The sequence below is a fragment of the Athene noctua genome, chromosome 22, assembly GCF_965140245.1.
Source record: "Athene noctua chromosome 22, bAthNoc1.hap1.1, whole genome shotgun sequence".
Lineage (NCBI taxonomy): Eukaryota > Metazoa > Chordata > Aves > Strigiformes > Strigidae > Athene > Athene noctua.
Genome location: NC_134058.1, coordinates 5,154,430 through 5,167,679, shown reverse-complemented (window position 1 = coordinate 5,167,679; position 13,250 = coordinate 5,154,430). Strand labels below are relative to the sequence as shown.

General features: G+C 37.7%; 1 protein-coding gene across 17 annotated transcripts in view; it reads right to left on the bottom strand.

Moving 5' to 3' along the window:
- KIF1B (kinesin family member 1B) overlaps window positions 1-13,250 on the bottom strand; it is a 96,411-nt gene that overhangs the window by 45,513 nt on the left and 37,648 nt on the right. For 6 of the 17 annotated variants that reach the window (XM_074925046.1, XM_074925048.1, XM_074925054.1 and 3 more), the window contains 10 exons: window positions 12,892-13,103; window positions 11,727-11,806; window positions 10,307-10,382; window positions 9,056-9,118; window positions 7,718-7,780; window positions 7,128-7,207; window positions 5,623-5,729; window positions 5,074-5,157; window positions 3,279-3,459; window positions 2,803-2,875 (listed from right to left, as the gene is read on the bottom strand). In XM_074925046.1, the coding sequence (XP_074781147.1) occupies window positions 2,803-2,875; window positions 3,279-3,459; window positions 5,074-5,157; window positions 5,623-5,729; window positions 7,128-7,207; window positions 7,718-7,780; window positions 9,056-9,118; window positions 10,307-10,382; window positions 11,727-11,806; window positions 12,892-13,103 (1,019 nt within the window). The remainder of the gene's footprint in view (window positions 1-2,802; window positions 2,876-3,278; window positions 3,460-5,073; window positions 5,158-5,622; window positions 5,730-7,127; window positions 7,208-7,717; window positions 7,781-9,055; window positions 9,119-10,306; window positions 10,383-11,726; window positions 11,807-12,891; window positions 13,104-13,250) is intronic. The other 11 variants (XM_074925055.1, XM_074925060.1, XM_074925062.1 and 8 more) reach the window with 3 other exon arrangements.

Here is a 13,250-nt window from a genome sequence, read left to right as displayed (position 1 = left end):
ACTTAAGACTTCGGGTAGAAGACCACGAATATAATAAATTTGGTTTGGGAATGATGAAAGGGAGTAAAAGAAATTCTTTTTCTGCCCTACAGTCAACAAGCTCCATATCCTAAGATTCACATTATTTGAGCTTCTTGTGACCTTATGTATTTTTAATATTTAAGAATAGCACTAGAGAATCAACTTCTGACTTAGGTCAAAATATAAGCAAAGCACTGGTTTAGAAACAGAATATAAACTCTTTGTGAGTTTAAAGCCAACAAAATTTGTGGCCTAAGGAAACAGCATCTAACAAACTGCATATTGCAGTGGAAACAGAAGATGCCCTGGAGGAAGACACTGTACAATCTACAGATTCAAGGTTACGTCCAGAAAGGCAAAACACGAACTACTCAAACATTAAGTCACAAGTTCCACAGGATTATTCTTATAGGTTACAAAATTACCATATTACTACTTATGGGAAAAGCATGTCTTGCATATAAAAAGCTGATTAACAGACACTATGTGGTCACTACCCTGCGTGCACTCAGAGGTTAACCAGACTTGTTAATATAGGTATACACCCACAGTCTAGTATCAAGTGGTCACTGCAACGGCATTATGACCAAGAAAACCAGGAAGATACTTTAGCCCTAATAAACACATTATCCCATTCAATTTGTAAGAGGGGAACAATTATTTCTACTCCCTAGTAATACTAACAAGGCAAATATATATTAGTTGTAAATTTGGGAGGACAAAAACTATTATTTATCTTTTTTGTATAACACATCTAACAAATACCCAAATTGGTTGGAATCTCAGCACAAAACCAAAACAATCAGGTAAACAGGATTAGACAGCTTCTTATATCCAAGATTATACTCCAGTTTAGAACAAGATGAATATTTATATTTCAATATCAGTCTTACATAGCAGTAAGTTAGAGAACCTGATATTGCAGCTAGATATCGCAGCAATGTAAATACTTTTAAGGTACACAAGGTGAAATGCATTCCCAGATTTCCTAATCATTAGTCAACTACTGTTTATGAATGCATTAATCCTGTCCATTCCAGACCCTGCATACAGTGACACAGAAATGACGAGATGGGTTGAGAGTTTTGCTGTTATCTGAAATATTCTTATTAAGCATTGCGATAAGCAGGATACTGCTTAACAGACCAATGATTTCATTTGATATGAACCCTCACAACTAGGAAAGGTGTCCTTAAGGAACTACATTGGTAATGCATGTAGGATAGTCTTCCGCCTTTGCCCACTAACTGACATCAGCAAAACCAAAACAATCTTAAAAGATATCAGCAGCTTTATTACAGTATTAAACAACCTGCTATCTAAAGAACCTTCCCTTAATCTTAAGTATATGAGGAAAGAAATTCCCTTCACAACAGTTACAAACACAGCCTTATTTGAAGCAGCCCTCCAGACAGCCAATTCTCACCTCTAATTCATACAATAGATTAGTTTATGCCCATCAGCTAAAATTTAAGGGAGGGAATTCCATTACTTGCATCTCCCCTGACGCACAGGCAAACCTTACTCAATACTCAAACTATTTTTATTTTGACATTGAATTGATTTTTGCCATACTACTTTCAGCTGCACAAATTTCAACTATAAAATTGCAGAGATGAAACGTAACATTAGTGACCTCTTAACTTGCTTTCTCAACTAAGTGTTGCTTTGGTTCAAAGTCTGCAGCCACTCCTCTCCATCCAAGAAATTAGTCCATTACGATAAAATAATTAAGAGATGCAGAAATCTTTAACTGTGTAATATAATTTAAAAAAAAATAGATTCTACCTATGGAAGCCACAGTACTTTGCTCCATTCTGGTTTGGGGAGAAGGGGAAGGGCTTTACAGTTTAAAACCCAGCATGCATTTAACACACAGTTTTCAGTGGTCTCAAACTAATACTACAAGTGAATTATGATTTCAAAATTTTTATTAGAATTCAGGCACAATTATGGCTAAAAGACAACCCAATGTAGTTAAAGCAGAATCAGGAGACTCAAATTTCTTAAGGAAATCTAGATTTCATTCCTGGGCTTGGTCTTGTTTTTAAAATTCACAGGGTGCTTGAAGACTACATGCATTTTTATTTGTAATGCACTTCAGAAGATATTTGTTGGGTGAAGACTGAAGTCTTCCTATATCAGACTTAATTTATCAGACTTCCTATTTAAGAAATAGGTGGAAAGGTGGAATTCCCATTGTTCTGAACAAGTTAAATTCCCTTTGCACACTGCTCCCTAGTCATAAGCCCACCATTGCCATGTGTACCATTAAGACCCTTACAAGGAACTCCATGCAGGGGAGGGAGAAGGGTTAAAACATGCACAATGCAGCAAGATTTTCAGACATCATTCAAAAAAATAAACCTAGCATATCAGTGTTCTAGGAATCTCTTTGGCAGCACAAAATTAGTATGTTCTGGTGATCCAAGACAAAAAATAACGGCAAACATCCCAAGAAGTAGCTGTTTAGACTACTGAAAAGGAACTTCAAAAAAACACAGAGCATAGAAATGCCCTTCTTACAGGTTAAGTTGCAAGAAATCGAACCTGTCCCAAAAGAACTGATAAAAGCCTCTTCATGGTCAATTACAACCTCTGAATTCACATGAAGGAGCTCACTCACACTGATAATAATTCACTGTAGACACAAAGTATTTGAAGCAAAGGGAGAACTGCATTGTGCAGACAACCCAAGCAGGTTTCCTAGACTTTCAGATAAGCAAGGACAGGAATTACTGTTGGCCAAAGGTACAGTTAATCTGAAGTAAGGACACGTACCAGCCTTTGCTGCTCCAACAAGAGATCAGCTTCCTCCTTCTCTTTCTTATACAAAATCTCCATTTCTTGTAATCTGAGGATGAACAAAAGAACAAAGTAGTCAAAGAGAACATTATTATTATGTTGGTGTTACTCTACACACACAGCCCACCAAATTACAAGATTAAAAGTCCACTTAAAAGCAACTGTTATTTGTCTATTATAGGACTATAGAAATGAAACTTCCTATAAGCTACAGTTCAGCCCTTCACCACAAGGTCTGTAGGGTTAGTAGCAGGTGCTTCCCTGTGATTTTTAAAGGAGCCAGAGCACTAAACACTGAAGTAAAATAATGAAGAAGCTTTCTGAACTTTCACAATAGGTAGCAGAGATGCTATGTGGCAGAACCTAGATTTAGATTTTGCACAGACATCACCCAAATAACCTACAGCTGACTCCTCCTTGTTTCAGGTAGAAATTTTGAGTTATTCTGTTACCTTTTCTCCATCTCCTGCTTCATGTCAATGCCCTGCTTCTCCAGAAGCTCCCTCTGAGCAAACGTCCAGTCAACTGGCTCAGAGGGAGTCTCAGCTGATGGTGTTTTCTCTCTTTCTGCTCGTGCTTGCTCTGGATGGTTGAATCTGAAGACATGATTTTTACCCATGATTATACGATTCCCTAAAAATAGGAACAAAAGTTAGCTCTGGATTCCAAAACCATTGAAAAACATCACTGAATGATTCATCTCATCTATCCTGTTGGGTGACAGTGTAAGAAAAGACTGCCCTATAAGGATTTATGTACACACTGAAGTTAACTAGGTGACAAGAAAAAACCAGAATGCCTGGTTTGTACAGAACAAGCCACTGCTGATAAGAAGCAGTGCTCATAGACGAACATACCACCCTCAGGGGTCCAATCTAGTATCTCAGCAGAGCTTATCAAAAATTAAAGGACAAACTTAGAGACTGACCAACAGTTTCAGTGAATAAAACACATCACTAAATCCCATTCCTCTCCTCCAGTGACAGTGCCAAAACATGGACAAAAACCACTTCAGCAGAATTTTCTGCTTGGAAAAGCCTAACTTCAAGCACTGGAATGCATGGTGCTTACTTTTCTTTAAAAAGTGGTTTACATGTATTGATTTGATTGGAGTTCTAATCAGTGTTATTTATGGAAGGATTTTACAGCTTCTTTTACACTAATGTCAAAAGAGCTGAGCTGAAGAAATCTAATATTGTTAAGTATTTGGCTAAATCCTAGAGATACAGATGTCCACAAAGCCTGAGACATGTGCATGACTGAAGACAGTAAAATGCCTCTTCTCTTCCACAGAAAATATTAATGTAGTTGAAATATTTAAATGACATTCTAGTAATTAGACCTCCAAAGTAACCAAAACTGTCCTTATCATTACAGTACTAAACTACAGGCTCTTTAAAGATGACAGAGACCATGTCTGTATTCCTCAACTCAATTATCCAGATGCAGAAGGAAAAAAAAAAAAAAAAAATCTACTTTTTTAAAAAAAAAATGTAATTACGAACGTCATGGTATTCAGTATGAGCCATATGCAGGTACAGAACAACAAAGAATTGTTCTTCCTTCATTGTCCAGACTTGTGCTGAAGTCAGTACACTTAGTTCCATGAAAATACTCATAACTTGGTGCAAGTAATTCAGAGGTGGGGTGGTTTTGTTTGGTTGACTTTTGTTTTTTTACCAGTGGAAAAATGGGGGAAGGACACAGAAAGCACATAGCTTGAAAGACATAGGTTCAAACTCATAATTCAGGGAAGTCACTCCCTCCTAATTCTTCCCTCACATGCCTTTCTACAGGAATGTAGGGGACTGAGTGGGAAATCTAATGAGAGCAAAGAGAAGCTGTTGTACTCCTGCAGAGGGTCATATCTTAGCTTTGCCAGGAAACTGGGAATTTTCCATCAGCAACTGGCAGTCTGTCTGCTCTGTCTCACTAAGACTGCCAAGGGCAATAGGCTTGGGCAAGAATGTATTTGAATAATATCAGGGTAAGCAGAAGGACAAGCAGGATGCTGCGTGGCAGTGAATATTTTAAGTACACTTACAGCTAGTGCAGCAAAGAGTAAAGGAAAATGAACTGCTGCCAAAAGGAGAATGGTACCAACTTCTGTTCAAAAGCTACACTCTAAAAAAGAAACACTGCTGTCCTGTAACAGCACCCAGCATTCTCTACATATGATGCAAATGTCACATACAGACTATGCTTAGATGGAGAATCTAGAGAAAATTCTCTTCTAACATTTCTTACCTGAACGCAACTGCACAGGCTGCACCACCCTCTTGCCATTAACATAGGTTTCTGATCGTTCACAAGGCTCCAAAGTAACAATAACTATGAAGACAACATGGACAAGTGAGATTTTTAGAGAGCACTGCACAGAAACAGAAGTGTGCAAACCCTAGAGACTTTCTGCCTATCTTTCTGCCCACTAACACCAAAACCAGACACAAGTGAAGCACTCCTTCATGCCATGCTGGTTAAAAAAGAAAAAGCCCCATGAGAAAATCAATACTACCGGCATCTCCACATATTGCCGTTTGAAATTATTATTCTTCCTGTTTGAATTTTCATGTTTATAGTTAACCAAGATCAGCACTTAACTCTGATACTGACTGCAGCCTGCAATTTGAAGATACTATCACTTTAATTTTCTTCCCTTAAAACTCAAGAAACAGTAAGTCAAAGCCAATGGTTTTCTTGACGTAAAAGAAACTCTCAAATCACAGTATTTCTTGGCCAACTATCAAGTGAGGAGTGAAAGATTCATCAATACTTTGCTAGGAGTAGTTTTTTTACCTTCACCATTGTTATTCCTCTCACTTCGAAAGATACAGTGTTCTTCTTTGATATGAGCCCCACTCAATACAATGTCTTGCCTTCGCTCAGCATCAGCTTGGCCAACCCTGGGTCCAACAGAAGATATTTAAAGAGCAAATCAGACACTTTCTACAACTCTGTGTAGGACAATACAGCCCACAAATATCCTGGAAAAAAAGTCTAAACTATTAAGACTAGCCTTCAAGTTTAAAGGTTTGAACTAGCGCTAACTCTGTGTTGCAGAGAATCTACCAGATTTACCATGACTTGGAAGATGACAAAAGAAAAGTTTTCTCTCTCTTAAAACATGTAATTTAAAAAGAAAATTGAAATGTTAAACACCTCTAGGTTTAATGCATTGCCTTCCCTCTTGTGCAGCCCTTTCTCCCTTTAGCAAAGGGACACAGAAAAAAAAATGACAGGAACTTCCAGTGGTGCATTTCAACTGGCATAGAGTGATCATCACTTCCAATAATCACCATCTGCACTTCAAAAAAGGAGCAAAAATGGCTCAGGAGACTCTTGCTGAATAACTTGATGCCACATGCAGTTTCATCCAGTTTCCAGACAGGGAGAGGTGGGCTGTATCCCTGGCACATGAAGATTTATGTCTATTCCACACTCAAGTATTTGAGCAATTCTAGATACGGACAACTTAATTTTCAATCCTATGTTTAGAAACTTCTTGCTGTACTTATTATTCTACACATTTCTGATGTCAGCTGGCTCCTCTCAAAACTTACAATGATTTCTTAAACCTTACGATATCCTGTGCTGAATTCTCTACAAGTTTGATATTCTTTTCAGTAGGTCCTAAGCACACTGGAGTAGGACCACACAACAGCACCTGCCTGTGTACTCTTCGCCAGGAATATACAAACTAAGCAACCAAACATGGCTTAGTGCTCCAAAGATAACAAAAATCACCTCTCTTCTTCCAGATGTTTTGACAAGTTTTGGAATAAAATCCATTTTAAATTCCAAATCTGGCAATAAAATTTAATCTCATATATGTGAATGCAGAATATATTAATTATGCAGTTTATTTAAATAATGAAGAGAACACTCATCCATATTCCAGTTGCTTTTAACAAGTACTAAGGCTTTCAATCCTCCACTCCTTGAAAATACCTTTGAGATTTTGATAAGTTTTATTACTTTTGTTTTCCTATATCTTAGAAGGGATATCGTGCTTTCTTTTACTGCCCAGATGCAGTAACGAACTTCTTAAACAGCTGAGTGACTGCAAACATTACTTTTAAAGCACAGAATCAACTTAAAAGAAAATGCATTTCTGTAGGTTTTCCACCTACAGCAATCTCATGCTTCAGTACCTGCAAGTACTGAATAGCTCAAGTACAACTTAGTACCTGCAAGTTGAATAGCTCAAGGCACAATTATTACTTAAACTCATGGTGTCCCCAGCATGGGGATTTGAGCAAGCAAAGAAGCAGACTTCAGAGCATATTAGAACCAATCCTCACCTAGTAATACCATCTTTGATGTAGTAAAGCAGACATTCAGACATGAGTGGATCTTCATTAAGGTTTACAAGATGAGGAGTCTGAAAGAACAAAGAGAAAAGTTAATTAAGCACCAAGGATCTACTTTCAGTCTTCTTCCCACAGCTGTGGAGGATGTATATTAATCCAGCAGTTTTGCTATGTATATCAAGGTCATTTCACAATGCATTTTTTCAAATATAATCTCTTGCAGTACTGAAGAGCATCACAAAGTAACAGCAGAAACAGATCATATTGCTTAGTTATCTGAAATATCAATCACAGGAATAAAAGCGTCAGCTGGGAAAAAAAAAAATTTACTTGTAAAGTTTCTGTAAACTGTGGTAAAGAGAAGTCCAACAGCAGAAAAGGTTGTTTCAGCAAAATTTTGAAACTGATGTGGAATCAAATTTGGCTTTTCGTGGGCAATACAGGCCAGGTGTTCATTTGGCAAAGTTTGTTAACATGAAAAGAAAATCTAAAACTACCAACGTTCTCTTGATACAAACAGCTAAAAAGCTCTTCATCTAAAGTTCTTCTAAATGTAAATCCGCTACGGTCACTAAACCAACCTTCTTTGGTGAAAAAACCCCACTGGAATCAGCAAACAAGTCACAAGGCCTTGGTGTGAAAATCTAGCCAGTGAGATAGCAGTAAGCACAAGCACAAAAGAAAAGGCAAAAATGGTTAAACAGAATTAAAGAATATGATAAAAGAGAAATAAAATTGTTAATAAGCCACTTGCCCCTTTGTTACCCTCAAATAGAATAAATTTAACAAAAGGAAATAAATTTGGCTACAATTCCTTGGAAACATTGCTTCCATCAACTTACTGTCACTGCAAAAACGTTTACTGAAGACAGATGCTAACAACACTCAGTTTACAGAAGCTCAAAAATTACTGGACATTCACAATGAAATTTGTCTTTGAATGAAGAAGTCTGATTGTCAATTGCCCAATGAAAGATTTAACTAAAAAACAGAAAGGGAAAAAAAGACAAGACACCTTTTTCACACCTAAATATATAGTGGCCACCTAAAACTGCAGCTGAAGATGTCCCATGCCATCATCGTTACTCACTGCATTCAGATCAACATTTGGAGCTGTATGAAGCTCTTAAATCAAGAGAAAACTGAAGAGAAACCAAATCCCAAACATCGTTAACTGCTGTAGCACCACTATGACTTGTACCACTTGGACACTTTGAAAATAATGCTGTACCTTATACACACATGCTTTAGCATCCGAGTTCATTTACTACACTAAATCAAAGTCTGAATGGGTCTTTCACAGACAACAGAGAGCTCTGTAAGAAATAAAACTCAACAACATGCAAGATGATGCTAGCAAAGGCGACTGATCCCTCATTCATCCACAGACAGTTATGTCAACTTTCTCCTGTACAGTATTCCTCAAGCACGAGCTGAGGGATTTTTCCTGCTCCCATCTTTGATGGAGCAGAAGCAATTCAATTTCCACAATCCATTTCAAGAAGTTTTCTGCCATCAAGGCAAAAGCAGCAGATACAGCAATGATTGCACAACATGATACCTTTTAATTTGTGAAGTGGGCAAAGTTTACCTTACAGAGTTCAATTGACAGCTCAGCTGGTAAAAACAAAGTGCTGTCCTAGCAGCATATGATTAGATCCATACTGGTACCTCAGAAGTGTAAAGCCTTTATAAAAATACCCTTCAATTTTCTATGTACATCTCCTAAAGTTTCACAACATCAACCACAGTTACTAGAAGAACAACTAATGAAATTAAAGTGCAAGGATAGCAAGGAACAGAGGCAGACAGGGCTAGGTCAGGAGGTTTACTTCTCCTAATAAATCCTATATGGGTAAAAATAAATACTATCTAGTACCAAAGCAACTACTAAATCCAGCTGGCATTTATACACAAACCTGATCAGCTGAAAATGCATCAAAAGAGTCATCAAAAAGAGCTGAGGGCCTCTGAGGCAAAATCTAAAAGGAGATGAGGATCCATAACATAAGAGAAAGAAATTTAAAGAACACTCAACGACTTAGTGTCTTCACAAGCCTTAGGCATTTCTGGAGTATACACCAAAAGCAAACCAGAGCTCCACCTACTCAAAACCTAACACTAAGAGAAGGATTCAACAATTTAACCAATTCTGCTGTACTGTATTTCTGTACAGTGACTCTAGATAGGTCCCCATTTAATCTTAGATTGTTTGTTACACACCTGCACATGCAAGTTTCAGCTAAAATATTACCCTGTGGTTTTTGTTGAAACATTTTTGCAATACAATAAAGTATGTTCTTTTCCTTGTACTCCAATAATTCTGCATTAACTCCAGCTTCTTCACTAACTTGATCATTTTATATTTATAGCACTAGTTTATGCCCTTTTCCTGCTTCTTTCAAATTTCAGGAAATAGAACTATTGACATGTACCAAAAGAAATTCTCCCCTGCATCCCCCCATGTTCAGTGGTTCATTAGATTACAATTCCTTTTTCCAAGGCGGAAGAAGGATTAACAAAGGAATTCAAGGAAGAGCACCAAGACTTCAAAACTTTCCTGGGTATCTCAAAGAAGAATAGGTGGAGTACATTAAGGTCACACACAGCTACTGCACAAAATGGCAACAACAATCCAAGAGGCAGCATTTCTGAGTTACTGCCAAATTGACAGACATGCAAGGAGCTGCAAATGCTTCTCCATGCAGCACAGATTCTTCTAAAGGAAGATACAAAAAAGCTCAACCGTTTTTTGGTATCAGAAGTCTCCCCATGAACTTTTCACACTGCTCCTATTTTCATCCCTGTATTAGGCTAGAACATGATTCCCTACTTTAACAACCAGCGGAATCTACCACAGGCAGCTCTTTCTGCAGCTCCCTAAAAGCATTAAGTATTATGTTGCATCACTTGCATGAGGAACAGCATCCAACTTCGTTATTACAAGCAAAATAATGCTTAGATGGAGAGTGTTTTGATACATTCTAACACTAAAGCTATTTCCAAAAAAATATAGTAAAAGAAACTTACTACTAAGGGTTCAAACCTCATTTATGCTCTTCTGTATCTTACACGAATACAAGCCCTTGTGTGAATGGTAGCTCCCTCAACACCCTCTCCTCCCAGCTTCATCAGTTTTCTGGAGAGGAATAGTTATCAATTTTCTCTACCTTTTTAGGTGAGAAGACTCCCAGTGTTCCTCCATCTTCCCGAATGGCAACTCCCATTTCTGCCAACAATGCCTCCCTGAGAGAAAAAAAGATATTTAGCATATTTTAGGCTTCTTAAATAAAATAAGATCTAATGAAAGTCATGTAATGAAATATATCAGATTTTCAACCAGCCTATCCATCGACTATACAGCCAGGACTGTCACCACCTTGTAACACAATAGAGCAAGTTTCTAGAATGTAGTCCTAGAGTTTACAACCTGCAGAATGGCAACAGCAAAAATTTTACAGAGATTCAACAGCACTTCAGCGCAACCATGTATCACAAGATAAGTACATTTTAGGACATTGCAGTCATTGCTTTCTTTAAGGAAGGTTAAAGTCTGTTCTAAATTTCAATATTTAATTTATGTAAAAGGATCTACCACTTTTCATTAATTTACAAAGACTTAACTGGCTTGTCTTGATCTAACAGAGGAAGTATCTCTCCTTCTGAAGACATAAAAAGGATTGTGCTGGGTCAAACTGTTCATGTAACAAGTATTCTTGGTTTTGACAAAGTACAACAGTGACGCCAACACAGAAGAATAAGAACATGGCAAATACTGTGATATTTTCCCCAAAGTATTCTCATAATCTCCCAATTTATTCCTAAGAAAATTCCAGAATTGTGGCATTTCTTTTAAACAGATATCCAAAGTTGTTTTGCTGGTTTTGAGGTTTTGTCTTTTTTTTTTTTTTAATTCAACTCCTACCACCATCCACATCACACAGTAAAGACTTCCACAATTCACCTATGCATTGTGAGAACTTCCTACTTGTTTCAAATCAGCCGTCAGCCTTAACGTCCCTTAGCTCTGTCAGTGAATAATGAATCTCTATCCACTTTCTTCGTATACCTCTCATAATTTTATGGACTGCTCAATCACATTGTTTCCAGCCAAAGATGTTCCCCTTACATATTTTTTAAGCTTTTAATATTCTAATAATTAATGCTCTGTTTGGTTGCACCCACTTTCTGACAATTATTAAGAATCTGTCTTATTGCTTTAAGACACAACTCAAACCAAAGCTGGAGCTGTTTCACAGTTTTAAATACTCTGGTATTAAAACTTACTATTTTCTGCTTAACATTAGGGCTAGAATCTTTGGAATGTAAGAGAACGGTGGGAGCCCATGTAGCAGTTTAGGATGTTACCTGAATTACAGTGGTAAACACTAACTGTAGGAAATACAGGAAAGAATACAGCTTTACTCTCAGCATTGCCCCTACTGTTATATATATCACAAAGTTCAGCAGAATTATCACTAAGCACTATTCTGCTGTTCTATTGCTTCTGAACAGAATAACATTCTCCATTTCCCAAACTTCTCCATTTTCTAGAGACCATCCACATTGACAGCACTTCCAATTCCTGACCTTTCCATCCTAATGGCCTCAGTTTTCCTCAGCTTTTCTTCCCATGTTTCGTTCAGCTCTGCAATGATCTTCTCAGATTCCTGTGTGAAAACCCCAGAAGCTGTTTTACTATTCTTCTCAAAATTCTTCACATAATACACAAAGCAAGTGAAGTTTGTGCTCAGTTCTAGACCTCAAATTAATTTTGTATATAAAAAGTACTCCCAGCACTTAAAAATTCTATGTTGTCTTCCTTAATTTTATAAGGGTAAATAGCCTTGAAGGAAAGCTGAGAAAAGACAACTTCATATCTAACCACAGTCAAACTTTAATTTGAGCCACCTAAATTATTTTTCCTCTTCTCTGTTTTTTAAAATCTGATTTACAGACATCATTCAGCAACTGGATGCCAAGAACTGCAGAGACCACACTGTTATTTCCATGGCAACAGCCAGTTTCCAATAGGAAAGGGATATGCAGTGTCTGTTCCAGCCCATTCCAATCCCTGTGGCAGTGTCTCATGGACAAGACATGAGAATGAAGCATAGATTCAACACAGCCAGCTCTCCCCACTCATCCACCCATGGAGATTGGGGGGGGGAGTTTCATAAAAATTAAGAAATACTTCACTGTAATGCACTTTTGATGCGGTTCAATACTATGCAGAATTGGGACAAGGCCGCTATTGTCTGGATAAAGCATGCTATTCTGTGTGCTTCACATTTTAATCTGTGGGGGCTGGGTGAATACAACAGTAGCAGGATTATTCTTCCTCCTTTTTTCAACTTTGGGGTAATTTGGTTTTCTGAAAGCCGAGTGCATTTGCTAGTCAGACTTTGTCCACAATAGTGCTGACCAAGATCTCCTGAAGTCTATACTTATGATCAAATTTTCCATAATTACCACTGCATCAGAGGACCTGTAAACAGGAATCAAGATTTTCATTTATAATTTAGTTGTCACTCCAGGCCACAATTAAACCTAAATAATCCTAACAGGAAAGCCTGTGCCAGTTTCTACTCCACCACAGTTAAGCGCCCTTTTTAAGGTGCAAGTGGGTTTCAGACAACGTCCTATAGAAGAGCATACTAGACATATTTATGAAGGAAAATTCTCCTGGGTTCACTGCTATTTAGCTTTGGAAAAGACCAAACTAATCGCCTCCCTAATCTACAGCGATACGTACCTTCAAACGTTCAATTGCCTCTTCTCCTCCAGGTGTTGACATGATTCTTTCCTGTATACTGGACACAGATGTTAAGCCCACCTGACTACTGAGAGAGCAGGAGGATGGAGATGCAGTGAGGGACCCCATGGAGGCTGTGGAAAAATTGCCAGGACGTTGATTCTCGGAGGCTAGCAAGTATCTATGTTTATTGTTCTGAAAATCTTTCAAATCTGGGAGAGAGACACACAGACAGAGGGAAGGCAGAAAGATGGGAAAAAGGAAAATAGGAAAAGGGAAGGAAGAGGAAAAAGGAAAGGAAGGAAATACCAGTGTAAGAGGAAAGCATTTAAGCAGCAACAAGACAAGTTTTTTAATTT